At 44.4% G+C, this 27,689-nt stretch overlaps 4 protein-coding genes across 6 annotated transcripts in view; 2 read left to right on the top strand and 2 right to left on the bottom strand.

Moving 5' to 3' along the window:
- Lpcat4 (lysophosphatidylcholine acyltransferase 4) overlaps window positions 1-6,603 on the top strand; it is a 31,813-nt gene extending 25,210 nt beyond the window's left edge. The window contains exons 12-14 of one of the 3 annotated variants that reach the window (XM_087911329.1): window positions 5,014-5,112; window positions 5,448-5,604; window positions 5,903-6,603. In XM_087911329.1, the coding sequence (XP_087767455.1) occupies window positions 5,014-5,112; window positions 5,448-5,604; window positions 5,903-6,078 (432 nt within the window). In that variant the 3' untranslated portion in view covers window positions 6,079-6,603. The other 2 variants (XM_087911327.1, XM_087911328.1) reach the window with 2 other exon arrangements.
- Window positions 6,604-7,094: 491 nt separating this feature from the next.
- On the bottom strand, window positions 7,095-26,738 carry Nutm1 (NUT midline carcinoma family member 1). Its single transcript, XM_087910877.1, has 5 exons — window positions 26,564-26,738; window positions 23,459-24,164; window positions 21,786-21,909; window positions 21,420-21,640; window positions 7,095-8,327 (listed from the first exon to the last, which is right to left on the bottom strand). Exons 1-5 carry the CDS (start codon window positions 26,577-26,579, stop codon window positions 7,229-7,231), a joined length of 2,166 nt encoding a protein of 721 aa, XP_087767003.1. The 5' UTR covers window positions 26,580-26,738; the 3' UTR covers window positions 7,095-7,228.
- Window positions 9,612-11,772, top strand: LOC148120669 (solute carrier family 12 member 6-like). The gene is made up of 3 exons (XM_087911331.1): window positions 9,612-10,166; window positions 11,001-11,108; window positions 11,269-11,772. Exons 1-3 carry the CDS (start codon window positions 10,020-10,022, stop codon window positions 11,455-11,457), a joined length of 444 nt encoding a protein of 147 aa, XP_087767457.1. The 5' UTR covers window positions 9,612-10,019; the 3' UTR covers window positions 11,458-11,772.
- On the bottom strand, window positions 16,391-21,418 carry LOC148120668 (ER membrane protein complex subunit 4). The gene is made up of 5 exons (XM_087911330.1): window positions 21,231-21,418; window positions 20,824-20,938; window positions 17,582-17,735; window positions 17,171-17,331; window positions 16,391-16,779 (listed from the first exon to the last, which is right to left on the bottom strand). The coding sequence occupies exons 1-5, from the start codon at window positions 21,314-21,316 to the stop codon at window positions 16,744-16,746; spliced, it is 552 nt and encodes a 183-aa protein (XP_087767456.1). The 5' UTR covers window positions 21,317-21,418; the 3' UTR covers window positions 16,391-16,743.
- Window positions 26,739-27,689: the final 951 nt, after the last annotated feature.

Raw genomic sequence — 27,689 nt, 5'->3', positions numbered from 1 at the left:
GAGACAGGGCATTGGATCCCCAGAAAGTGGAGTTAGGGATGGTTGTCAGTGGCCATGTGGGTGCTGAGAACAGAACCTGAGTCCTCTGCTTAGCAATCTCTCCAGCCCCAGTGCCAGTTTTTAAACTTTCGGGAGACTATTCTGCATTCTTGCTGAGTAGTCACATGGGTAGAAAAGTTCAGGATTGCTCTTGACTGTTGGTGTTGAAAGAAAAAAAAAGTTATTTGATGTATCTACCTTAACAGCAGACAGGTAACTTTCAAGTAAGTAATAGTTCTGCTAAAAACAAATATATATATTTGTGTGTGTGTAGTTGTTTTTCTTTTTTCTTTAAAGTAATTTTATTTCTTAGCTTATTCATGAACACAGTTTTTACTATTGAGACGTTTTAAAGAAGGAATCATATCCTACTAAAGATAAATGTTAACATCTCTGCAAATGGGGACTGGAGAGATGGCTCAGCGGTTAAGAGCATTGCCTGCTCTTCCAAAGGTCCTGAGTTCAATTCCCAGCAACCACATGGTGGCTCACAACCATCTGTAATGAGGTCTGGTGCCCTCTTCTGGCCAGCAGACACACACATGGACAGAATATTGTATACATAATAAATAAATAAATAAATATTTTTTAAAAACTCTGCAAACGGCTGGGAAAATGAACAGTTATGGAATATTCTGTTTTGTTTTGGGTTTGCTTATTGTATTAGTTTGATTTTGTTTTTGAGACAGTCTTTTTATTCTGAGTGAGTCTCAAAAAAAATCCTGCAGTTCAGGATGACTTACAACTTTTGATCCTCACAGTGGGTTGTTTTCCTTTGTGTGTGTATGTACACCACATACATACCTGGGACCTTCAGAGAACAAAAGAGAACCCCTAGAACTGGAGTCATGGGATGTTTGTGAGCCACCATGTAGGTGCCTGAACTTGAACCTGGATCCTCCGCAAGAGCATCAAGTGCTCTAGACCCAAAAGTTACCTAAATTTGCTGTTTAGGTTTAAAAATATATACATAATATATTTTAAATCTATATGTGTGTGTATGAGTATATGAGTATTTTACGTGTATGTGTCTATGCATGTATGTGTTGGTACCCACCAAGCCAGAAGAGGGTGTCAGATTCCCTGGAAGTAGAGTTAGACAGTGATAGGCTTTATGTGGCTGCTGGGAGAGAACTCAGGTCTTCTGGAAGAACCCCTGTCTCCAGCCTCCACCACTGCATTTTGAGTTCTGAGATAACAGGTGTGTATTATGAACCCAAAATTTGTATGCTAGGCCAGGACTCTAATCAATCCTGTGCCCAACCCTGGAAGTTTTTTCCCTCCTTCCTTTCCTTCCTTTTTCTTCCTTCTTGTTTTTGTTCTTTGTGTAGCACTGGCTGCCCTGGATTGCAGTTTGTAGACAAGGCTGGCCTTGAACTCACACATGCCTCTCTGCCTGCCTCTGCCTTCTAAGCTGTGCCTTACTGGCCTGCCCCACCATGCCCAGCCCCTGGAAGTTTTTTAACCACCAAGTCTGTGAAATCTGGTAGGAGGTGTGTCTTCCTGTTTTGTTATGTTTTTTCCAGTATTGGACACACGTCTGTCCTTGGGGAAAGTATGGGAGATAAGCATTGTTAGCATTCTATGCCACCCGCTGTGCAGACCATAGTAAAAGACTAAACTATAAGAGAAAAGGAAACTGTCATGAATCTAGCAAGGACTGAAAAGATCCCCTGGATATTAACATCTGAGATGTACATTTAGGGAGCTCGAGTATCAGTGTTTGCAGGAAGAAAGAAGAGCTGCAAGAGTGAGTGGTGCATATATAAGGAGATGCAAAAAAGACTGCTTAGGACAGAGCAGAAATGCCAGCATGCCTTTGTAAGGCCTGTGAAGTTTGAATAGCAAGCCTGCCTTAGAAAGTAGCTCCCCAGGGGTCTGGAGAAATGGCTCCAAGGCTTCTGACATGCTGACACAAACCTACATGCTGGTAAAACACCAATGAGCTTAAATTTAAAAAGAAAGTACATCCCTGAGGAGATGGATTTCTTTTCTTCAAAAACCACTGTAAGTTTGAATCAAGAGCTATCGGCTATATAAAGAATTCCAAGTTGGGTGTGCTGGCTCAGGCTTGTACTAGCATAGAGGTTTGAGGATCCCTGTGAGTTCCACACAAGCTTGGGCTATACAGCTGATCCTTTTATCAGGAAACAGGTTGTATGTAACATTAGGTAGAGTGGTTTTCTAACATTCACAAAGACATACAGAAGATCAGGTGTGGTGATAATTCCAGCACTTGGGAGGTGCTATATAGAGAGTTTGAGAACAGCCTACGTGTAGCCAGTGCTACATGAACCCTGGTCTCACACTGTCTCCAAAGATAAAAAGAGCTTTGGTAAATAAAGGTGCATCGTGCCACGCCTGTAGATCTGGGTTCAGTCCCTGGGCCATATGTAGAAGAACTCACGTACATATATATGTATGCCCCCCAAAAGAAGTGTGTTTTTTTAAAAAAAAAATTAAAAGTTTTTAACCCTACCTCTAGCCTCCACTGATGAAGATAGAATTCTAGGACTTTGGATATGCCAAATTTTATAAAGCTAATACAGTTTTATATTTTAATGGTAATTTCATTTTATTAGCAGACCTTTGGTTTGGTTTGGTTTTTCAAGACAGTTTTTCTGTGGAGTCTGCCCTGGAACTTGTTTTGTAGACCAGGCTGACCTCAAACTCACACAGGAGGTTTTCCTGCCTCTTGACTCCCAAGTGCTTTGATTAAAGGCGTGTGACTCCACCACCTGGCTAGACCGGGAATTGTTATTTGATCAAGGGGGATTTCTAGACTGAAGAATTAAGACGGTTCTGATCCATGACTTTATTTCTTTTTTTTTTTTAAAGATTTATTTATTTATTATGAACACCATATTCAGCCTCCGTGTATGCCTGCTGGCCAGAAGAGGGCACCAGACCTCATTACAGATGGTTGTGAGCCACCATGTGGTTGCTGGGATTTGAACTCAGGACCTCTGGAAGAGCAGTCAGTGCTCTTAAACTCAAGCCATACCTCCAGCCCTACTTCTTTTAATATAAAATCTTTTATATGTGTCTAAGTGCACCACTTCTTTGTCTTCTCTTCAGAAGTCAGATTCCTTGGAACTAGAGTTACAGGCAGTTATGAGCCACATCATGTGAGAACTGGGAGCCGAACCAGGGTCTTCTGCAAGAGTAGTAAATGCTCTTAATGCCTGAGTGGTCTCTCTAACCCCTGATCCATTATTAAACATGCCGATTTAATTATTCGTACCTAACAGGAATCAAGGACCCGGGCAAGGCTCTAGCTAGTTTCTGCATATTGATAAAAAAAAAAAATACCTCAATGCACTAAACACTAAACATCTGGTTGACAGTAAAGTAGGTCAGACACTTAGAGATGGAGTAGAACAGATACCTAAATGTCTTCCCCATCTCTATATAGTTCTCCTTAATGGAAGTTCAAGCCTGGCTTGTGATTTTCAAAGGGACAGGAGCAAGAAGCGGGAAAGTAGCCTACAACACTGAAGATGAAGATACAGGTGTTTCAGAAAAGATAATCTGAAATTTTAAACTGAGGGTCCCATCTAACTGGTAGTGGGGGATCTGGTGCCAAAAAGTTAAGGATTCCAGAGACATTCTAAATAAAGATGACCTTTGCGATCCCGGAATAAATGGGTACTGACTGCCTCTGAACTGCATCCAGATTCCGTGCAGCATAGGTGAAAAAAGCATCCCACCACACACGTTCGGGCCCGGGGGGCAAACTACAGTTCCCGTCGTGCTCCACGTGAGAGTCGCCGGCCCGCGAAGGCGCGCTGCAAGCTGCCTCCGCTCTGCAGGCTCTGCGGGGCTGCTGGTGCCCGCGGGACGGCGCCGCCCTCCTGCGGCTCCATATACATCTCCGGACGGTTAACCTCGAATGAGGAACGAGCGGGGCGGGAAGGGGAGGGCTGCGGCGGCGCGGGCACAGCCCGCAACGCTCGGGGCTGGGGGCGGCGAGATCACGTAACGGCCTCGGGCGTCTGCCGGGGAGGGGGCCTCCTGCGCGCCGCGGCTCCGAGACAGTTAACGGCTAGTAAACAACAGCTGCGCGCACCCGCATCAGCTGGCCCGAGATCCCGCACCTGCGACCGACCTCCTCCTTTTCGCCGGGACCAGCCTGCGTGACCGTCTTCTCGGCTGAGACCCAAGGAAAACCGGCGAGAGGCCACCCGCACCAGCCCGGGGGAAAACGCGTCCTGTGTCAGACGCTGCGCAAACGCGGCGAGTGGTCGTGGGCTCGAGGGACTCGCGACGACCTGCCACGACCCGGAGCTGCCGTCGGAGCTGCCCTGATCCGCTAGCCACCACCTCCAGCATCTCTGCCAGGAGGACGAAATCTCTGGAAGACAGAAATTCACTCTGCCCCGGTATCCTCTCGTTGCTGTCCTCTTTCTCTCCGTCATGTAGTGTGGGGGGTATTTTTCCCGTTATGCATGTGCATCTCTCCCACCAGACCCAAGTGGATTGTCGACCTCAAAAACATCGAGTGGCTCAACACACACCTCCTCCCAGCCAGACCTGTGGGCTATTCACCTGATACACAGCATGTCCACCATATCCCTGGCATAGCATCTGCTTTGATTTTTGGTTAAAAAAAGTTATGCCTGTGGCCCCCTTTCCATCATTGGACCAGTTCTCCCAGGTAGGTGGAGTCAGAGGAAAACCAGTTTGTCTGGCTTGGAAACCAGGGTGGCTCTTCTGTGGTCTGTCAATTCCTGGGGATTCCCTGCCATCCCCTAGACCTCTGTGGGAGGGCTTTGTCATCTCGTGGCTTGGTGGATTGGTGTATAGCTTCCAAAAGGAAGCATGTAGCCTGAGAACTTCAGGGGTCCTGAGGAGTCAGTTCTGAGCAGAGTGACCACAGTCCTCATTTCTAAGCCTGGTGAAGAGAAACCAAAGTCCAGAGGGCAGGGAGGAAAATGCATGGTCCCCGTGTTGCTCTGGTTCTTCACCCTCCAGGATGCCATGGGTTTGGTGGACTTCCGAAATGTGGCCCTTGCACTAGCAGCCCTGGATGGAGGCAGGAGCCTGGAGGAGCTGATTCGCCTGGCCTTTGAGGTACCTTTGAGGGGCTGTGGGGACAACTGTCACCCTTTGCCCCACAGTTCATCCCAGGAGGGTGGTATACTGTGCTGTTCTCATTGGCTTTTAGACAGTCATGGTCAGTGCCCGGGAGTGCCACACTACCTAAAGCTGCCTATCTTGCGGTATCTCCTACTGAGGCCTAGCCGGACAGAAGGCAGAAGCTAGGCGCGTTTTACAGTTACCCTGAAAGAAAGGGCACTACAAGAGGGCTTACATGCAGCACTCTTGGGAGAAGAGCTCGTCAGGCAGGCTTTCCAGGCGGCATGAGGTAGTGCCCGGAGGAGAGAACTTGACAGTTCTGTCCCAAGCTCTTTGCTGAAGAAGAGCCAGAAGGACCTGGCCGCCTGCTATACAGAGACGGCTTCAGCACCATCCTGCACCTGTTGCTGGGTTCGCCCCGCCCTGCTGCCACGACTTTGCATGCTGAGCTGTGCCAGCCTGGAGGCAGCCAAGGCCTCTCCCTCTGTGAGTCACTGCGTCCACCCTGCACAGGCGCCAGGGGTACCATCAGCACCAGGACCAGGATATGCTCTGAGCACTGAGCTGACAGAGAAAGGGCTAGTGATCTTAGGAAGCAGACCCTCTGAGAGGCAAAACGGGTGGGAAACAGGCAAGGGAGAAAAAAACGATGTGAAGCTGGATTTGAGAAGACAAACAGATCAGCGGGGCGGGGTCTACTGGTTCTGAGGAAAGAGAAGGGAGAGGGGTCCTGGTCACATGCTTAGGTGGTTTTGCTTTTCCGTTTCCTACTCTTCCTGTCCAGGTCAGTTCCAGAACTTCTCCCTCCGCGACCCTCTGTACGGAAAGCTTTTCAGTACCTACCTACGCCCCCCGCACAAGCCTCGAAGCACCTCCCAAATACCAAATGCCTCATCCGCAAACAGCCCCACTGCCCTGGCCAACGGGACTGTGCAAGCCCCCAAGCAGAAGGATGAATGAGCACCTCAGCCCCCCACTCTTTCCTCAGCTCGAATCCAGCCCTGCTCTCAGGACAGCGCCAGAGGCCTCGCCTCTGCCTCAACCCCATCTCTGCTCCTGATTTTTTTTTGTTGTTGTTATCATTGTTTTTTTTTAAGTTTATTTTTTGTTTGGTGGGGTTTTTTGTAAAAGACTATTTTATATATAAATATAAATATATATCTATTAAAAAAAATGAAGCTCGGTCCCAGGAATGCAGTCATTAGTTGTGAATGGCATGATCAGCTGCCAGATTTCCATTGAATTTAAAAAACAAAACACAAAAAACAAATGCAGATTGATCTTGGGCACCCCTGAATTGTCTCACTCACAAGCGGACTGGGGTCTTTCATGAAAAGCACACAGTGATTTTGTATCCTTCCCACGCTGTTAGCCCCCTACTGAATGTGCACGTTTTAATTGACTTCTTCGTGAACATTTTTTCATCCCATTCCCTCCTGCTCTGTCCTCATTAAAGATGGAAATATTGCTTGCTGCCATCCCATATTTAACAGTCCCACTGAGAGTTTATCCCATCGCACATACTTGGAGACCTGTGTCAGTAAAGTCTTCTCCAGGTCCCAGCAACCACACAGTGCTTCCCTACTTGAGCCGCGGACGTATACATCCCTCCTGTCCAGCCCCTTAAAGGGAAAAAGGTCCCCCCACCTCCGCCTACAGTAATAGGATGTCCAGACAAGACCTGCCACCACCAAGTTCAGGCTTGGCAAGAGGAGAGATGTCTACTGCTTTGGAATATACCTGGTCATCAAAGTGATTCTTAGCAAAAACACTTCAGGGAATCCGCAGAATCTACCTTTATTGTAAAACTTTGTTCTGTGTAACAGCCGAGGTGCTCACGCAGAAGAACGCACAGAGAACAATTTCCAAACAAAAACAAACGCTTTTCCATATAACTTCCCAAAGCCCTTTCTTTTATCTCCCACTGAAGGGGGCTCCTACAACCCAGCAGTCTTGGTCTTTTTGCCCTTTGAAGGTTTTTCAGCTTCTTGCACAAGAACAAAACATTGAGCCAGGGCTACTTCCCCACGAGGGAGCAGCAGCGGTGAAACATACTCTGGGGCGCCCACCTTTGGGTGCTGCTAGGTGGAGCAGGATGGCCCTCAGCTTCCTACTGGCTGCGACGTCGTTTCTTCCTTTTGCTCGTGACAGAACTGTCACGCCGCCTTTTACGGGTCTGTGAGAGCTGCACTATTCCCAAAGCAAGGGGTTTCTGTCCAGAACTACCAGGCTGGGGTCTCTCTACAGCAGTGGCTGGACTCCCGTCTAGGGTTTCCTTCCCTGGTGTGTGGGAAGAGGGTGAAGGCTGGTCAAGGTCATCTACTCTGGCAGATGTGTAGGATATCTTTGGGGCTCCCTGACTTCCAGAGACGTGACCAGTACTAAGGGGAAGCCCTCCTGAAGAGAGGCTAAGTTTTGAAGCCAAAAGATAGGCAAAGTTAGAGAGTTCTTCATCTTCCTCCTCCTCTTTCTCACTTCCTTGGGCCCTATCTGTTGAGCTGCCTGTCTCTCTAATAGAGCTGTCTCTCAGAACTAAAGCATCCCTGGTTCCCCCTCTAGGGGAAGTACTTCTCAGACCCTGGTGAGATGTTAATTTGGTGGTCTCGAGTGGATAAGATTCTTGACTACCTTGTAAGGGAACAAGGGCAGCAGGTTTGGAGGAAACAGTATCTTCCCTGCCCTCTCCTTGGAGGTTACAAGAGTTAAAACTTGATGGGCAGCAATCCCTGCTGATCTCTGGTTGGGGGCCGCTGTCACTTCTAACATCTAATATGTTAACATGTTCTATGTTTTCCAACAGAGGAAACAATAGATTATCTCTGCTCTCTGCCTCTGCGCTAGCCTGGGGGAAAGAAGTATCCTGGGTCCCAAGAATAAGGAGATTGTCTTGGCATGTGGGTATCAGGGTGTTTTTGGAAGCCCCCAGTGTGGAGGTGTCAAATGTTTCCAGCAGTGGGGAGCAACCTTCAGCCCACAGGTCACTGAGATCAGGTATGATCTCAGAGCTCAGCTCTCGATGTTCTTTGGACCTCAAGGCTGGGCCACTGACTGTCAGTGACCCTGGCAAACTGCAGGAAGCTTTCTTTTCTAGGACCGCGGGGGCATCTGTGCCTCCACGGGGAACCGCGGTGTTCCCCACACCCTCCAGTTCTGTGGTTTTTCTAGGACTTGGAGAAACACTGTTTCTGGCACTCAGTGTCTGGTCCTCCCTTACTCACGCCCAGTCTTGGGTGTTATCGATGACCCTTTCTATCTGTCCTGAGATGGTGGGAAGCAAACAAAGTCCAGCGATTCTTGTTTGTATATCCCAATCCTCTCTTCTCTCCATAGGCACAGTTCGAGTGACAACTGCTGCCCATCTAGCCCTGCTGGTGGCTAAAAATGTCTCCTTCTTTCCCAGCAATGTGGAGCCATTTTCTGAGGGCAACATTGATGTGTGGTGGACTGTGCATGATGGGGGCATGCTCATGCTGCTGCCCTTCCTACTGAAACAGCACAAGGTACTCTGGACACTCTCTTTCCAAGCATTCCCTCTTGCTGTCCTGGCTCACTACATGCATTATTATTATTTAACTGTTTAGTGGTGGAACTTAAAATCTGAAGAGATGGGGCTTATTCTGGGCTGTCCCATAATCCCAGCTTTAACATTATTAGAAGTAGAGTGGGTTTAGGGTTTTTTTTTAATTTTATTTTGTTGTTGTTGTTGTATATTACCAATCTACCTTAAGTGTAATCCAACAAGTTTACTAAAATTCCATATGAGTGTTTGAAACAAACAAACAAAAACAACAGGAACACATCAGTTTCAGGGGTAAGTAAGTACATTTTGTGCCTGCCATACTCATATATGCTCATCCTACGATATGTTTGTATGGTGTCATTGTTAGGCTGTCTGAATAGAGCACTCTCGGTGTATCTTGGATGGAGCTATGTAGATGTGTTTCCCATATGAAGCCAGCAGCTGTTCCTGCAGTAGGCAGCAACTTGTTGCTGAATCAGTTCTGACTTTATTATCTGGAGGTCGCATTCTATCCCACAGATTGAGTCTTACACACTGCCTTCCTGCATCCTAGGGATGCAGATTGCAAGTACTGTTCTACCCTGCTTCTGCCTTAAACCATTCACCATTGGTGTCAGCCCATTGTCAGCCGCTCTGTCCTTCCAAGGATTTTACAAATTAGTGCCAGGAGTCAGGGACAAACATCAATTTCATAATACTACATGAGCAAATCTTTTCGTGTAACAGAATTAAGAACTTAGAACCACCAATGGTGAAGGATGCTGGTAGATCCCACCACTCAGGAGGCCAAGGTGGGAAGATCAAAGTTCAAGGCCAGCCTGAACTATTGTGTTAACTTAGATTGGATTTAATGTGTTGCTTAGTCAAACCTCCAGCCCACAAGTTCCAGAATAACCATTCTGAGACTTAATATAATATTATTATAATTAATATAATATAATATTAATTATAAAACGTTTGACTAACAACTCAGGCTTCTTACTGACTAGCTCTACATATAAATAAACCCATTTCTAATAATCTGTATATTGCCACATGCCCCGTGGCTTACCAGTAATGCTCTGGCATCTTACTCCTTCGGGAGCTGCTGGTGTGTCTCTGACTCCACCTTCTTTTTCCCTTTATCTTTGCTTGGATTTCTCACCTGGCTCTATTCTGCCTGGCTACTGGCCAAATCAGCTTCTTTATTAGCCAATAGTAACAAAACATTTTCACTGCATACAGAGAGGCAACTCACATCATTTTACACTACTACAAAAATGAATCAAGCAGGAAGCAAGGAACAAATACTTGATACTACAGCAAGGTCATCCTAGGCACAAATGTCTCATTTTAGGGAATCGTTTTTTTTCCCTTCTTGCACCTAACTTCCCATGTACACATGGCATTTCATCAGGTATGGAGAAAATGCAGCATAAGGATCTTCACAGTGGCCCAACTCGAAGACAACAGTATCCAGATGAAGAAAGATCTGGCCACCTTCCTGTACCATCTGCGCATTGAGGCAGAAGTGGAAGTGGTGGAGATGGTGAGGAAGTGGAACTTGAAATAGAGAACACCACTCCCTCAACTCCAGCTCTCTTCTAGAATCTAGTCTGGGATATTAATCAGCTATAAACGTGTGGTTTAACCCCCTAGTCCCCCCCAAAAAAACCCCTAATTTATTGACCCAAGTAAGTAGGATATATAAATGTTTGGGAGTTTTTATTTGCTTTCATTTTTAAATTATCTATATTTTTATTACTCTCTCTCTCTCTCTCTCTCTCTCTGTGTGTGTGTGTGTGTGTGTGTGTGTGTGTGTGTGTGTGTGTGTCAGAGTCAGAGGACAACTTACAGGGTTCACTTCTTTGGTTCTGTAATGTGAGTCTCCGGACCCAAATTCATGGCATCACACTGGGCAGCAAATATCTTTACCCACTGAGTCATCTTCCCGCCCCTGGGGTTGCTTTTTCTTTGCTTTGTTATTTATTACACAGCTCAAACATACATACATACATACATACATACATACATACGTTATATATTGATGTTTGATCATATATGTATATATATCAAACTCTTAGCTGCTTAATATATTTATTAATATTTAATTCATGTTAAAATCACACTAGCTTTGTACAGAAAATACAAGTTGCAGTATTTTCTTTCAAGGCAACAAATATGAGCAAATCATGGAAAATACTCAGTGACTGTATTTAATCGATGTCCCTGAAATCGTGTCCTTATAACTCAAGACTGAACAAAATCGGAGTGAAAGGTTGATGTGGTGACAGTTTTTCTGAATTAGGTCAGTGTGCAGAAATACAAATATTGGCTAACCCTTCTTTTTCTTTGTGCCTACTTTGTGTGCTGTCTGTGGCAGCATGACAGTGACATTTCTGCCTATACATATGAGCGCACCTTGATGATGGAGCAGAGGTCCCAGATGCTCCGGCACATGCGACTGTCTAAAACAGAACGAGACAGAGAGGTAAGAAAGAGCTTGCTGAATTGACCTGGCCTGGTCTGTGAGGTCTGACGGTGATGTGAAATGATTTCTTCTCATTTTTTCAGTTATTCCAGTATAGTCCTTTCAAAACAGCTAAAGCTGAAGAAAAGAACAGGGAGAATAACTGTTTGACCTTCCCTAGGCACAGCTGGTGAAAGATAGAAACTCAATGCTACGTTTAACTAGCATTGGTTCTGATGAGGATGAAGAGACAGAAACTTACCAGGAGAAGGTACACATGACTTGGACCAAGGATAAGTACATGGCAACCCGGGGGCAAAAGGTCAAGTCAGTGGAAGGATTCCAGGACCTACTTAATATGCGTCCGTAAGTGTTTCCACTCACAAGCTTATCCTGTAACAATACCGTATTCTATACAGTGGTACATGTGACTTTACCTGTGCAAACTAACCATCCTTTTCTCCTCCACATTGCTCATTTCTGTATTATTTGTCTATTATTAAAAATAAGAAAGCAGAATGAGAAGACCAGGCCAGCAAAAAAATGGCTTGTTGCCAAACCTTAGGACCTGATTGTGAGCACCAGGACTGATCTCCCAAAAGTTGGTGGAAGGAAAACCAACTCCCAAAAAGCTGCCCTCCTACACACACACACACACACACACACACACACACACACACACACAAAGATCACTTATAACTGGCTTTCCTCCTGCCTTAGCTCTCTCCCTTCTTCCCACCAGGCACCAGTCCAATGTGAGACGTATGCACACAGCAGTAAAGCTCATTGAAGTAATAGTTAGCAAGTCCCACGAAGCCAAATTAATTTTGCTGAATATGCCAGGACCACCCCAGAACCCTGATGGTGACGAAAACTGTATCCTTCCTGTGAAGGTGCCAACAGGAAAGAAATCTATGTTTGCTATGAGACAAGGCAATGGATAAAGTCAGTCTGTCCCCACTTTCCCTCTGAGGAAGAGCTAAATGCTATAGGTGGGAATGCTTCCAAAGTTGTGAGATTAACTGATTTCCTCTCAGGCAGAGAGGGCAGGGAGTTACAGTGTTCTCTCTGAATCCCATGTATACTATTTTCAGCCATAAACCTAGACACAGAACCCACATTCATTCTCCTTTCGGGATCCTCTGCAAAGCCGTCTTTTGGATGGATTTAGGGGAGAAGCAGTTGAGATAGAACTTCTTAACTGAGGAAAAGGCCTAAGGCTGCTTCTTCATCCAGGGTTATGTTTATGGGAACCTTCTAGCCCTGCAATGAGACTGGTCCATTCCTAGCAGCACCACTGAGGAAAGGGGGGATGGTTTATTAATGAAAAAAATGATATGAAAATCTGACTCACGCAGTTCCACTTAGAAATTCTGTGGGTTCGCTAGAAATCTTTTGAGCTGGTATTATTTTTAGCCCTTTTCTTATATTTTGGCTTTTTTTTTTCAAAAAAAAAACATACTTTCAGTTCTAGTTTTCAGTTCGTGTATACATACACATGTGTACAGGCACATGAATGTACATGCACCATAGACTCAGCTAATCAGGTTTGTACAGTTTTACCTGCCCCCACTTTAAATCCTTTTTTTCATGTGTCTGTTGCATGCATGTATGCTTATGCATATTTGGTTGGTGCTCATGGAAGTCTGAAGAGGGTGTTGGAGTTCCTGGAACTGAGTTACAGATGGTCATGGGCCAACACATGCATGCTGGGAACTCATACCTAGGTCCTCTGCTTAGGACCTAGCACTAGTGACCTAGCATCTGCTAGTGACCTAGATGTCACTGAGACATCTCTCCAGCCACTTAAAACTTTTTATTTATGCCAGGCATTGTGATGCACCCTTAATCCCAGCATTCAGGAGGCAGAGGCAGGCAGATCACTGCGTTTCAGGCCAGCTAGTGTTACACAGTGAGAGTCTACCTCCGAAGTATTTATGTGTTCTCCCCACTCATTACAAAGAATTGAACTCAAGATGTCAGGCTTGTACAAATTCTTTCAGTAGCTGAGCCATTCACTGTTTGCACAGTTTTAAATCACATTTAGAAGATACCAAATAAGGGCTGGGGCTTATTCAGTGGTGGAACGTTTGCCTGACATGCATGAGACTCGTGGTTCAGGTCCTAGTGGAAACAAATGAGAATATCTTGTATTAAATATGCAAAGGGTCTAGATCCCAGGATTATTTCATAAATTTAAAACTGAATCTAATTCCAGGCTTGGTGGCGCAAGCATGTAATCTGAGCTACTTAGAAAAGGAAGGAAAAACTAGAGGTCTGCCCAGGTGCCATAAAGAGTTAACACTGGCCTGGGCAATTTAGTAAGACCCTGTTTCCTGAATTTTAAAAAATTAAAATCGGAGCAGGTGAAACAGTTGCACATAATAGGGTGTTTGCCTAGCATGCACAAGACCCGTTTTCATGCATAGCACTGCTGAGACGATGGGTGGTGAATGTACAGATGGATGTTGAGTCCGAAGGTCAGGCTTTTCCTATCCTGAATATATAATTATGAAAGGAGTATGCTGAGTTTGCAGCTCTGTGATCAAAGAAACTTAGATTACTGATGCCAGGTTATAAAGTGTACCATTCATCTGCCTGTTTCCTTGACAACTTCTGAAGACATGGAATTCCTAGAAGTACTCACCGAGGGATTAGAGCGAGTCCTCCTTGTCCGGGGTGGTGGCAGTGAAGTAATCACCATTTACTCATAGTCAGCTTGTGAAGATTCTGCGTGGTCTCACCTTCCCTAAGACTCATCGCCCGTGGAGATGACAGCTCCTTCCTACCACTCCTACTCCTCTCTTGCGGAGCTGAGCCCCAACTGTGCTCTTGGACAAGATGATCTGCCGTCCAGCAGAGGCAAACATTCCCTTACTATCAGAACGGCCAAGTCCTAAAAGCTATTTCTATGGCAGGAGAGGGCAAGCCAAAATTAACACGCTAAGCCACAGGGAACCTTTTGGCACTGCTGAAGGTAGTGAGTTAGTAAAACGTATGCTAAAAACTAAACTAAAAGCAAAAAACAAGTTAAAATCCAACATCCAGGATGAGTCTCAGAAGACACGGTTTTATGATGACACCAGGGAGGTGACAGCCAGTCAGTCTCACCTTAGCAAAAATGAGCGGCCAAGTAAATATTACCATTGTTGGAGATAGCCTGCGGCAAACCAAGTGAAAATTTAGGATACTAATATACAAAACCTGAAAAATAGCTGCAGCTTCTACTTCTTATTCAAAAATCAGATCCCCCAGACTGAGTTTTACTGTCTGTGCTGTGCCACTGTATATTTCAACGGTGTTTCTTTTAAAACCCATGCTGTGGTTGTAATGCAGATAGTGTTACTATGGAAAAAGGGTTTTGAAAAGTAAGATGTTTTTCTGGTTTTCAAATGGCTAGACAGGATTCCAGAGAGTACTATTAAAATGTGCAGAAAGAGAGTCTATGGTTAGCTCTGCAACACAAAGCACACAATGTATTATCTTAAGACTTGGAGGTTGTTAAGCAGCTTAACCAGGAGGGTCTCTTCTTCTATCTTTAGTAGGCACTGGCTTTTAAAAAAAAAGAAAAAAGAAAAAGAAAAGCTGTAAGGAAGAGACAAGAGACAATAGGACTGTGTACTGTTACCTCCGAGGGCTCCTGGCTTTAGAGGGGTTCAGCAGTGGAACTGGGCATGAGAGAGCCATACCCTTTACACGGTGCCAAAATTACCTGTCTAAAGTGGCAGACAGGTTCGCATTGGCCTGACATAAGCAGCTTTTCTTTCACATGAAATCAATCTGTGGCCTCTTCAGCAAAGCCATAGTGAAGACTTGAGGCGCTCGCCTCCATGCCCAACGCTGAACTAGCCCCCCCGTCAATGTTATTCTTCACTCTGACTCCAGAAACTTGGCTCTGAACCAAGTGGTTCCCTAAGCCAATGATCTGCTGTCAGTTTTGTTTTCAGAAATCTCTAAATGTGCCAAGGAAATACTCGTGTAAGCTCAGCTTCTTATTGTTCTAATTTATCGATCATGAACACCTGGCTTACCAGCATAGGAAGTCTTTGTGGCTGAGCAGTAATTTCAAGTAGGTGAAACCTTCATATTCTTTACAAGATAGTTAAGAGACTGTCTTCCTGCTTACATACATGACTGCTTTTAAATTCCCCTTATGGTAAATTTGCCACAGTCCATACCCTGTAGAACATGGAACACCCAAAATTCAACCCCAGAGACAAAAGACCCTCAAATATGGCCTAAGAAGCTGAGTCATTTGTTCTTAATCCCTCCCCACCCACCCACTCAGCGTACGTAGCAGAGAAGATCTAAAATTTTTCCTGCTCCTCCCTGCAGAGGTAGAAAATGTCAACAGTTCCCTTTCCAACACTCGATTGTATAGTTGAGTATAGTCCCCTAGGCTCCAAGGTATTAAACACCCATTCTGTAAAAGCCAGCCTGCCCAGGAACTGCCTAACACATCTACCCCTGACCAAAGTGATACCACCTTTTTAGATATCAAATATGGGCAGACAATAAAGTTAACTTTTAGAAAGGCTGTGGTTAGAGCTGTGTAAGAATCTTTTAAAGGGTAAGAAAATTAGTAGCTATTAATATAGCTATTACTTCAGTCCCTAAAGCATAAGATCACTGTTACATGGAAAAATGGTTATTAGGCCAGATTTATACTCATCTCTGTCTAGAGCATTTCATGTCTATGTGTTGCTTATGTTGTCTGTCTGCAAAGTGTCTTTATCTCTTTTAATCACTGCAAATAAAGCAATACTGAAAACTTAAGAGAAAATGCACCTTAGGGGAAGGGGCCAAATGTTTCTAGAGGGAAGAGAAAGACCTTCTCCTGCCTTCTTCGAAGACCCAGCTTCTGTGTCTTATCTATGAGTTAGCAGGCAGGCTGTAACATTCATTGTCCCCGAGCTGGCCCCCAGCCTTTCATAGCTATCTTAAAAGCTGGAGTTTGAACTGCAGGGCCTGCTTGACAAGTGCCAGTTCCTCGTGGCAGAGGAAGGCACTGCTCTTCCTCTTCCGTCGCACCCTGTTCTTGTGGCCCAAAGGATCCCATCAATCCTCATTCCCCCAAATGTTAAAAAACTTCTTATTGTGGATATTAAAATAAGTTACACTGTAAGCATATTTACATGCTCTTTTTTCTGGTTTATTTTTCTTTTCCTCATGTAAAATTTGAATCCAGGAGAAGTTTCTCACATCTTCCAAAAAATGTCTGATATAGAATCTTTGTCTCTGCTTATGCGATATAGAAATAAAATATTAACACAGATATAAGGGAACTTGAGAAACTTAAAGCATTGTTCTCAATCGTTTAATTTATTGAAAGGAGATGCTGCTACTCAGCGGCTGCTATTCTTTTGTTTACATAGAGTCTGGTTTTGTTTGTTTTTCTCTGTGCTGAGAACATAAATAAAGTTTTCTACATTATTTTCAGTCAGAAGTTGTGTTATAGTTTCTTTTCTGCTGTAACACGCTGCACATTGTCCTCGTAGAATCTGTCTCTCACCATGGAAGAATTGCAGACATTTTGGTTCTTCTCAACATGTGTGGTTATTCTAAGTGAGCATACTTAGGACCTGTGAGCTTAAGCAGAGTGCAAATGAGGCCCATGCAAACAAGGCTTATACACAGACACCAGGTCCTTACTGGTTCACAAAAGTAAGCCTCCACCACTGAACTCCATTCTCTAAAAAAAGAAAACAGCAAAGAGGTGAATGATGCATAACTTACTCAGTTACTTAATCACACGCCCTGCCATACACGACACTAACTTACAAACTCCTAATGCTTTTTTATTACTTAAGAAATGAACTCTTGGGCCAGCTAGAGGGCTCAGAGGGTAAAGGCACTTGTTGCCAAGCCTGATAACCTGAATTCAGTTCTCAAAACCAATTAATAGAAGGAGAAAACCAACTCCTGCAAGTTGTTCTCTAACCCCCACAACACACAGAGGCATGAAATAAACACGTAAATATAAAAATAAAGCTTTAAAAAAAATTAAGTGAACTCTCAACACCAACTCTAATTCTACCATCAAATGATCCATACATCCCATTTGCCTGAAACATTAACCTTACCTCAGGAGGCTCAATAAAGGCTAGCCAATCTGATGCGTGTGTAGGCAACAGTCCCATGGACTGGCACTTGTAAACAGCCAATGCCAAACCCATCAGGTTCCCAATGAGATAGACCAATCCTTGAAGGAACTTCTGACTTGAACTCTCCAGCATCTTGAAAGCTGTTAGGATAATAGATATTGTCAAAAACCTTTTGTCTCCCAATATGAATGAAAGCAACTATGAATTTATACATACATACACAAGATTGTAAATAGTACCACTCCAAGTAAACAGAAAACTACACACCATCTCCTTTTCATGCCACCACTATCATTACCACCCTGTGTACCCTCTAGTCAAAAACATACCACAGAATTTGCCTTCAATCTTTAGCACCCATTGAAGGGTGGTTATTTTATGAATACTTACTGGCTGAAATGGCCATCAGTGCTTGAATGGGTCGCCAGGCCATCATACACACCATCATAGTAGGGAAGATGGAGATGGTATTGCCTGCCATGTACATTATGAAGAGGTTCATAGGAATCTGTTTGAGGGGACCCAGGGCGATGTCCCAGCAGCGCTAAAACAAACACACGGTTTAAATCTCTCATCAGTACGCTTTGGTCTCACATTTGCCGTATGATTGATGCTTCAGTCAAATGAGCAGAAGTTTCAGGTCTCTGCTTGTCTGTGCTGGCTTTTCAGCTCCATCACCACTTCAGGTTACTACAAGTTCCTCTACTGCCACGCTCTTCCCTATACAAGCTTTCCAGGGGTTCTTTTTGTTTGGTTTTTCAGAATGGGTTTTCTGTGTAGGCCTGGCTTCTTGTAATTCAGAAATCTGCCTGCCTCTGCCTCCTAGGTGCTGGGATTAAAAGCATGTGCCACCACTGCCCAGCACGTTTTGAGAAATTTATAATCTTTGTTCCTTGAGACCACATTTTGTTATGTCCAGATTGACCTCCAACTTGAGGGTTTTTTGGGTTTGTTTGTTTGTTTTGCATCATCTCAACTGATAGGATTGTAGATAGGCACCACCACATCCAACTAGAAATTCATAATCTTAAAGTACAGCACTCAGTAGGCAGAGGCAGGCATATCTCTGACTTTGAGGCAAGCCTGATCTACAAAGCAAGTTCCAGGACAGCCAGGATTGTTTCACAGAGAAACCCTATCTCGAAAAAACCAACCAAACAAACAAACAAACAGAAAAGCAAAAAATAATGTGTGAGAAGTTTCAGAATCTAGTTCATGAAAGGAGACAAAGAACACACTAAAGAAGTCTGAGAAGAAAACAAAAATGAGAGAAATTTGTTAATGAATAAAATCATCAAAGGTAAAGTTGGCTTTTTGCAAAGATTATAAATTCAATTCTGGTAAGTGAGTAACTGGAAAGGAGAGAAGACAACTCTTTCATATCCTGAAGGAAAAGGGGATCCTGCAGATGTTACACTGGCCACATTAGAGACTATTTATTTGAAATTTTAGGAAATGGATAAATTCCTAGAAACATGGCTTATACAAATGACATAAGAAAAAAAGAAACAAACATAGTCCCACGGCAGTTAACAAAGCTGACCCTGTAACTAAGCCCAGATGGCTTCTCTTAGCAAATTCTGATCATTACAAGTTAAAAATAAAATCAAGTCTTAAACTCTTTTGGAAGGAAACAAAACTAAACGATAAATTCTACAACTCAAAACCCATAAATACCCAGACTTTAAAATACCATTATGAGAAGTGTGTGTATATGTGTGTGTGTAAATAAATAAATCTTACTCATGAATGAATCTAAATGCAAAAATCCTGACAATGGCACTGTAGAAATTGGCTCAATGTTTAAAAGTATTTGTTGCTGGGGGATGGAGAAATGGCTCAGTGGTTAAGAGCATTGCCTGCTCTTCCAAAGGTCCTGAGTTCAATTCCCGGCAACCACATGGTGGCTCACAACCATCTGTAATGAGGTCTGGTGCCCTCTTCTGGCCTGCAGGCATACACACAGAAAGAATATTGTATACATAATAAATAAATAAATATTTTTTAAAAAAAGTGTTTGTTGCTTCAGCAGGGGAACCGATGTTTGGATCCTAGCACCCGTATCTATAACTCCAGTAGTGGATCTGACCTCTGAAAGCACCAGGCATACACAATACACATTATGTATATGAAGGTAAAACACTAATATATATATATATATATATATATATATATATATATATATATATAAAACCTAAAAAATAAACTTAATTCTGACAGTATTAGCAAAGTAAATCTATATAAAAATAACAATAACTGGGGGCTGGAGAGATGGCTCAGAGGTTAAGAGCATTGCCTGCTCTTCCAAAGGTCCTGAGTTCAATTCCCAGCAACCACATGGTGGCTCACAACCATCTGTAATAGGGTCTGGTGACCTCTTCTGGCCTGCAGGCATAACACAGACAGAATATTGTATACATAATAAATAAATAAATAAATAAATAAAAATAACAATAACTATTTTGTTTATTCACATTTATAAAGCCTTATTTGTAAATAATTTCCTGTAGACCATTCATAGAACACAGAATTGATATAAATGTATTTTATAATCTGCCTTTTAAAAATGTCATTTAATAATTTACTATAATGTAATCATATTATACTTTGATGTGCCAAGATGAAAAATTATAAGGTAATACTTATAAAAAATTAATGGCTGTCATTTTCCTATTATAAAAACTGAATGTGTGCATTCCTTGAAATAAAAATCATGTATTCAGCAATATTAAGGCTGTGAGGGAAATATAAGAACGAAAAACATCTCAAGCACCACTCTAAACACTTGGGACAGAGTTCTATTGTAAAATTCCTGCTAATATAGCTTTACAAGAGGGGTAAGACAGATGATGAATAACAATTGCCATGTGATATATTTTTTTAACATATATAAAAGACAGAGAAAAACACAAAGGATACAGAGTGCCATAGAGAAAGGCTTAAACTATGTAACAGTTCAGAGAACCTAAAGGAAAAGAGCAAGCAAGCTAGTTATAAAGGAAGCCAGAGGAAATGCATTCTAAGAATAGAGAACAAACACAAAAAGCAGGGAATGGAAACTTGTCTGGAATCCTTAAAAAGCAGCAAGGAAACCATTATGACCAGAGTAAACAAATGCAAAAATGATAGGAGATAAAGCTAAAGATGCCTGGGATTTTGTTTTTAAAAGTACAAGTAAGTAACACTGGGATGGAGAGATGGCTCAGAAGTTAATAACACCGGCTGTTCTTCCAGAGGGTTCAATTCCCAGCACCCACATGGGAGCTCACGCCTGTCTGTAACTCCAGTTCCAGGTGATCTGACACCTTCACACCAATTCACATAAAATAAAGTTAAATTATTTTTTAGAAAAATAACACAATATCCTAACAGACTGAAAGTATGGTTTCAGTGAACTACAGTAGAAAATTATGACTTCAGGGGGAAGGTGTTGCTACAATGCCTTTTCAACCTATTTCACAGACGTATTTTTTCAACTAACTACTTTTGGATCTTATATGTAAGATAATGTAATATGAATCTAAAGCAGTTTAGCTCCCAAACACTCAGGCAATGGCTATCTTTACCTCTCCTGAGAGCAAGGTGAGAAAGGGCTGGCCCAAATGCTACAGTGACATCTAATATCTCTGTACCTTCTCCACCAGGATCCGGTCTGTCTCTTGCACGCTGGTATCAGGCACTTGCTTGTCCAAGTAACCGACAGGATAGAGTGAGTCTCCCTGTCCACTGCCCCGGTCACTTCGGCCCCTAAAGAACCAAACCAAATCAAGAGACTAAGACTGCTTCTTTCCAAGCCCGCACTTCCAGTTCTATCAATCACAAAAACAAAGATCCTCAGTAGTCGCTACCCAAATCAGACCCTCTCGTGCGTTCCAGACTGAAATAAAGATCCTTGCGGTAAAATAACTTCCTCAGCACAAAACCGTCTCAGAAGTTTGCGCGCCATCCACCCGTGTGGGAAATCTGTAACCCAGGTCCGCTGGATTTCGGGCTCTTCCAGAGAAAGGCTGGGACACCGAGCTTCGCTCAAGAGCCTCACCTGCTGCCTGCTCCAGGCGCGCTCAGCTCAATGGCCCACTTGAACCGCCGGCCTCGGTTGGCCACCAGGCTCCCATGGGTCGTCATGACAGCAGCCGCAGGCTAAAGCTGCGTGGACCCCTCCCGCCGCTGCACTCCGCTCGGAGGAATTAGAGATGGTGACCGTTGGCACTCCAACCGGCTCTCTTACGCCACAGCGCACTTCCGGTGCGTAACATGTACGTCACGCGCTCCCCGGAAAACCGCGCTAAAGTGTCCGGAAAGACGGAAAGCAAGGCGATCCAGAAGGCCCGCTCTTGAGATCTCCCTGCGAATAGACCTCTCGCTCGTGCTCCGGTTTCTTAGTCTCCGAGCCGGAGTGAAGTCCGAAATGACCGGAATTGGAGCCAAGACGAGCACACAACTGAAATCCTGTTTTAAAGCTAAGGTTACCCGGAATTGTGTGACTTTGAGCGAGTTATTCAGCCTCTGGCTACTACGTGTCCACGTGTTGCAAGAGCTACGCATTTGGGTTTTTATTTGTTTGTTTGTTTTTCCACTTCATTCGCTAACTAACCCAATGAGGCTGACACTGGGAGCGTGAAGATAGATACGTGGGCTCAGGATCTAACTGGTCTCCTTTTAAGTCTCCTTTTAAGACTTGCTGTGTCAGCTCAACTCCGCCAAATCCATTGTTCCACCTGTGTCGTGCAAAAATGGAAAGATCGCCTACTTTGAAGTTCTATTGTGGGATTAAATAGGATCTGTAACCTACGACCATTTTTTTTATTAAGTATTCATTAGCATTCGTGGAAAATGGAGTCTATTTGATAGCTTGTCTGTATTAGATTTTTTTTTCTTTTTGTCTCTGGAATGTCATCATAGATCTTCAAATAGAATATTGGACCGTTACTTCTGGAACGCTCCAGAGGAAATCAAGAATGCAGACTAAAATAAGAACTTCATTTTTGCCTTTCTGGTTTCTCTTTAAGTCCTTAAACATTATGGAGTATCAGATTCATCTGTGGAAGCTAGTTTTAATGGTGGATTGTAGAGTGACAGCATCCCAGGTTGGAGCATCTAATCAGCTTCCCATCTGACTGGGTCTGAAGCATGCCTGGCATAAGATCCTACCCATCAGACTGAAGCATGGGGAACAGGAGTTGGCCAGAAACCAAAGGGGATGGGGCCTAACCAAACCTCGAGAGCTCATGCTGGTTCTAGAATTAGAAATCCTCCACCAGGTCCCAAGAGAGAACTCAGAGCTATCTTAAGAAACCAAGAACTCCGTAGTGGTGTTTATTGAGGACTTTGGGAGTGGTCGTTTGATCACTTGTTCCAAAGTCCGGTTGAAGGAGTTCTTCCTCTAGAGAGGAACTTGCTTTTTTTTTTTTTTTTCCTTCAAATTCTGCAGCTGAGGATACCTGGTCTGCTTGGGAAGTAGAGAAAAATCTCCCAGAGGACTAATGGTTGATGTATAAACAAAAAAGACAGCCTGTAACTCCTGACTTCTTGGCTAAACATACAAACACTCAAAAGGAGGGATATTTTGGCCTTGTGTGGGCTCCCTTCCTCATTTAGATTGCCCTTTTACAGTGATAATCAAAGCGCTACCATCTAAATGATTCATTTTGTATGCCAGGCACTTTGCCAAGGATCTTTAATCTGATCAACCTTTGGAGATAGGGACAATTACCCCTTTTCTGATGAGGAAATTGAGGGCAAAGGTGTTAAATGTCCCTGCTCCAGCTCACAAACCGTGTGTGTGTGGAGCCAACAGTTCTCCATACCCTCCCTAGCTCACTTTGACTCCTGAGTAAGATAAGGTTCACACACGCTAAGGTCTTGGTCTGGCCCAGTGCCATCTTCCCTATCCCACAGGAATGAGTGGGGCCCAGCCCACCTCATCCTAGGTCATCCATGCCAGAGGGCAGGGTGGGCCCTGACATTTGGTGTCAGGATCTACAGAACAATCTCTGCTTTCTGCTTTATGGCCGGAAGACTCCATCTTCTCGTCTGTAAATGACGACTTCCCTAAAATGTGTGTCTGACGTCACAGGGTTGTAGGTGTTCCTTGAAAAGTACCTGAACGTTTCTTCTAAGCTCTGCTTGTAATTCTCTCTTAACTGCATCTTCTCACCCTTATAACTGCCTTCAAGACTTCTGGAGTGATCGATACCCCTGTGTCTATCCCAGGGTCCTCTCTCAAAGCCCTAGGTGCATCAGTTTTGGGTACCCACCCCCACTTACATAAGAAAGCAGGAAAGAGCTTCTGCATCAGGACTCTGGGATAGGTGAGTCCGAGCCAAGACTTTGTAGCGTTGCCAGCGACGATAGTTCTCATAAACACCCTTGGAAGCATAGGCAAGGTCACCTTGAGAGGGCTTCCGGGTAGCCACTGGACCTCCTTCCATGGTTGCAGCTTGTGTTCCCGGCCAAGACTTTTCCAGGGGCACAATGGGAGCCAATTGGGCAGCTGATGGTAGAGCCTGCAGAGGGAGTCCTGCGGGGCCCTCCTGGCTCACTCTAACAGCCACAGCAGGCAGAATGGTCTTCACGTTAGAGGCTGACACGTACCGAGGAGGAGGACCCTCCTGGCCCCCACAGGGAGTACCTGTGGTAATCCAGTTTAGGGCTGTCTGAGTAACTATGAGGTTTGGAGTTTGAGAGGGCTCAGCTGGCCCCACTTCTGTCTTGACTTTGACAATGACCTGGCCAGTTCCGGCCACACTGGGGCCAGAGCTGCCTTCGCCTGTCATCAGCAATGGACTGGGAAAAGCAGACAGGAGTAGAGGATTGCCCGGAGAGAATGCGGAAGGTATGGGGGGCTGTGGTGATGGCTCCCAGAGGGGTTGGTCTGGTGGAACGGGAGTAGCGGGGGCAAAGGGAAGCACAGGGAAAGGGGGCAGGCCAGCACCAGGTTTCATGGCCATATCTGGTCCTGGTAATGGAGAGGCTGTTGAGACAAAGAAGACAAGGGGGAAGGAAGGAGACCAGAAGTTAGGCCACATGGCTTCCTTTTAGTCCCTATGGGGTCAGCGCTATGACTCTTAACACATGAAGGAGAGGGCATGGACGGGTATATTTGTAAATGTCTCCCAAACAGTCCTTCACCCTTGAGTTACCAGGAGAGAGAAGCTGCTCCCTCTCAATGAGACACATAGGCCTGCATCTCCCAAGAAGAGCAAGCTCAAGCTGTCATTACCTCTAAGAGCTTTTCTCAAAGATCTCCTGTAGCCCTCCCCTGCCAGCTCCACGGTCGATCAAGAAGTGAAATAGGACGGACACCTGTCCTGCAGGAAAACTGTCTGCAGGAAGGCTGAGCGTAGGGAAAGTTCCAGACTCCTGAAAAGCACCCATGGGGCCCTTGAGGGGGAGGCTGTTTCACAGACATTGGTCCATCTTCTCCTCCTTTTCCTATTCCTCTTGTTCCTAATAATCTCCTCACCTCAAACAAAAGAAGTTGCAGTTTATGAATAGGCACAATGACTCTAGGGCTTGAGAAGCTCATTTCTCTAAAAATAATGCCACCAACATACATGGACCTCTCCTAACCCCACCTACGCCCACGAGACAGAAACCACCTGCTCCAGCTGTTCTGATGGGCATGTGCACATCCACTGAAGCCCAGTGCCCAGGACAGGGTAGGGGAGCCTGGATTCTTGCTTCCCAGAGGCTTCATTACACAACAGCCTGGAATAGCTGGGAAGGATTAGATAAGGACCAGGAAATGGCGAGGGGAGGGCATGGAGGCAGAGAGAGTTCCAGGGCCACAGTAACGGCTGGACAAGTTGAAATTTGGCAGTGTGGAAATCTTAGCTGTGGTCCTGCTTTTTAAATGTTACAAGTTTAGAGCTCGCGAATAAAGCATTGAGCTGGAGTGGAGGAAGAAGGAAATGTAGAACACAGTTCCTGCTGGGGACGAGCTACTGGTCAGGCAGCACAGGGGATGGGCACACAAATGTGCGCTTCATTAAACAGGGCCTATTTCTACATGATATCCACAGGGACAGCCACATGACTTTTAAGGATAAGAGGGGAATCCAGTCGGCCTAATTTTATGCTATTCTTCTCTCTCTTTTTAAAAAAAATTATTTCACCGACCAATTAGCTCCGCTCAGATCCCTGAACACATAGAAGGCATGAAATCGGAACAAACTCATGTTCATATTCATCTGAACCACACAACAGAGGGCCAGGTTATCACCACCAAGTTCTGCCCACAGTGAATTGTTCCTAAGGTCTTAGCTCCACAATGGGTAAGAAAACTGTGGCTAAGATGACCTATCTCCTCCATCCTGAAAGTCAAGAAAGACTGTCCCCAACAAAAACATACTTAAAAGCTTTGTAGAGGTTTGTAACTACACCTGCTCTTGAGGGTGAGGCAGGAAGATCACAAGTTCAAGGACAGCCTGGTTTACAGAGGGAGCTCGTGGGCAGCCTGAGCAACTTAGTGAAGCCCTGCCTCAAACTAAAAAGTGCAATGAGGGCCGCAGACGTGGCTCGTAGAATGCTTGCCCAGCATTTGCAAGGCCCTGGGTGCAATTTCAATAAACAAACAATTTACACAGACACAGATGCACGAGCGTGCACATGCACACAGAAATTGTCTATGGGGCAAGAAAAGCACTCTTCCCGGAACAGTAATTAGATGGAACCTTAGTCTTAGAGTTCCCAACTTCCAGATAGATATATGTATAATACATTACTATAAAAGAAAAAAAAAGAAGAAAGAAAAGTCCGCTGCCTGGACTGAAAAGAAGCGACGTCTGTGGCTGGTAGGAGTCGTTAGGTCTGGGCACAAGCAGTTTTATAAACTCTCTAGTCCTGTTCACTGGCTCTTAAGTGAATAACCCCACTGAAGAGTTTTAGTTGTCCCCCTGGCCCGATCCCACTTCTCCATCCTTCAGCCTACTTTCCCTCGAAAGATCAAAAGAGACCCAGTGCTGCCTTCTCATGGCAAAGTCCTGGAGCAGGCACTTGTTGGCCAAAGACACAGGTCTTGAATCTTCGCTGAAGCCCTGACTAGGCTGCTCGACTATACCGAAACCTCTGCTTCCACCCCAAGCATGCTGAAGTGCTCCCTCTTCTGGAGAATCAAATCGGTAATTTCTATCCACTCCATATATTCAGTGTGTTACTTCCGAGATACTATGGTTTCCAAGGAGGCCCTCCCCCGTTCCAAAGGTAAAAATCTACCTTCCCAGACTCCCGAATGCCTGTGTGGGGTCGAATGCCTCACATCCCTTTAGGTCAGCCTAAATAATTTGTTCCTAGGTAAAGGGACAAATCTGACAGCCCAGGCATGTGAGCAGGTGGCAGATAGCCTACAGTCTCCTCCACTCCCAGTCTTACTTCTGTCTGACGCCATCTTCTAAGGTTTAGGTACACCAACAGTGCCTGTCTGGAAGCCTCTAGAATGAAACAGTTGGGTCCAGGAGCCAGGCAGTAACCCAGCTCTAACAGATGATATCCAAGAAAGATAGGATGGGTCAAAACAGAATTAGAACCTCGGATGCAGGCATTCTATGGTGGGGGAGGGGGAGTATTGTGTGGTGTGACTAGGGAGGTATTCCTCAGTGGGTTCTAGTAAGTAAGTAAAAACTAGAAAAATCCCTCTAAATGAATTTGATAGCACAGTTGTTGGGTGCTTTTTAGGACAATTTGTACACTGTTTTCTCAGATTCCCAACATTACACTGTAGTTTTCAATTTTGGTTTTTATTCTTCTATTCTTCAACAATACATCTAATCCTATGCCCTTCCGTTCCTCCAGTTCTGTACCTACCAATAACAGCTTAGTGGTAGACCTTTGGCTTCTTACAATGATGACTCTATTTTCTGAGCCTAATTTGGAGCACACGGTTTGTATAGTTGAGGATCAAGAAAAGTAAATGTTTGAAATTGAAGTGTCTCCTAACCCAGGGTGTTCAACCGGCGTGAGGGCTGCCTTCTTGAAAAGCTGCCACACACTTGTAATCCTAGGACTCGGGAGGCTGAGGCAGGAGGTTGAGAAGAGTTTGGACTACAAGTGGAACTAACTATATGAAGAAGACGTTCTCGCTATAATCCCCAAACAGTCCAGTCCCAACAGCTCTGCAATTCATGGAAGCCACAGACTTTTTCATTTGCTGAAAAACCTTCCTAAATTAAAAAAAAATATTTATTATTTGATCTATCTATCTATCATCTATCTATTTATTTATTCATTTATTTTCCAGACTGGGTAAGCTAGGTAACCCTAGATGGCTAGGAACTCAACAGAGATCTGCCTGCCTCTACCTCCTGAGTACTGAGATTAAAAACCTGTCCCTTTAAGAAAAAAAAGATATAACCTTTAATAGTTTTAAAAGGGCTTGTGTAGTTTTATTTTATGTGTATGATATTTGTCTGGATGTATGACTTGCAGCTAAGTGCATGCCTGGTGCTGCCAGAATCCAGAAGAGGGAGTCAGAACCTCTGGAACTGGAGAGTTGCAGTCA

Source organism: Myodes glareolus, chromosome 10 (assembly GCF_982192425.1).
Source record: "Myodes glareolus chromosome 10, mMyoGla1.1, whole genome shotgun sequence".
Taxonomy (NCBI): domain Eukaryota; kingdom Metazoa; phylum Chordata; class Mammalia; order Rodentia; family Cricetidae; genus Myodes; species Myodes glareolus.
The sequence above is the reverse complement of the archived record's forward strand: the minus strand, read 5'-3'. Positions and strand labels throughout refer to the sequence as shown.

Bases quoted from the DNA above. Each gene is read 5' to 3' on its own strand.
- LOC148120669 (XM_087911331.1), top strand. From the start codon at position 10,020: ATGGCATTTCATCAGGTATGGAGAAAATGCAGCATAAGGATCTTCACA. The intron at 10,167-11,000 runs GTGAGGAAGTGG...TGTCTGTGGCAG, and splicing joins AAGTGGAAGTGGTGGAGATG to CATGACAGTGACATTTCTGC. The intron at 11,109-11,268 runs GTAAGAAAGAGC...GACCTTCCCTAG, and splicing joins AAACAGAACGAGACAGAGAG to GCACAGCTGGTGAAAGATAG.
- LOC148120668 (XM_087911330.1), bottom strand. From the start codon at position 21,316: ATGACGACCCATGGGAGCCTGGTGGCCAACCGAGGCCGGCGGTTCAAG. The intron at 17,332-17,581 runs GTAAGTATTCAT...TTATCCTAACAG, and splicing joins ACTGATGGCCATTTCAGCCA to CTTTCAAGATGCTGGAGAGT. The intron at 16,780-17,170 runs GTAAGGTTAATG...TTCTTTTTTTAG, and splicing joins CCTTTATTGAGCCTCCTGAG to AGAATGGAGTTCAGTGGTGG.
- Nutm1 (XM_087910877.1), bottom strand. The intron at 21,910-23,458 runs GTAAGTGGGGGT...TGCACGACACAG, and splicing joins GCTCTTTCCTGCTTTCTTAT to GTGGAACAATGGATTTGGCG. The intron at 8,328-21,419 runs GTAAGAGAGCCG...GGCGTGAGTAAG, and splicing joins CACCGGAAGTGCGCTGTGGC to GGAGGACCAGACACTGAGTG.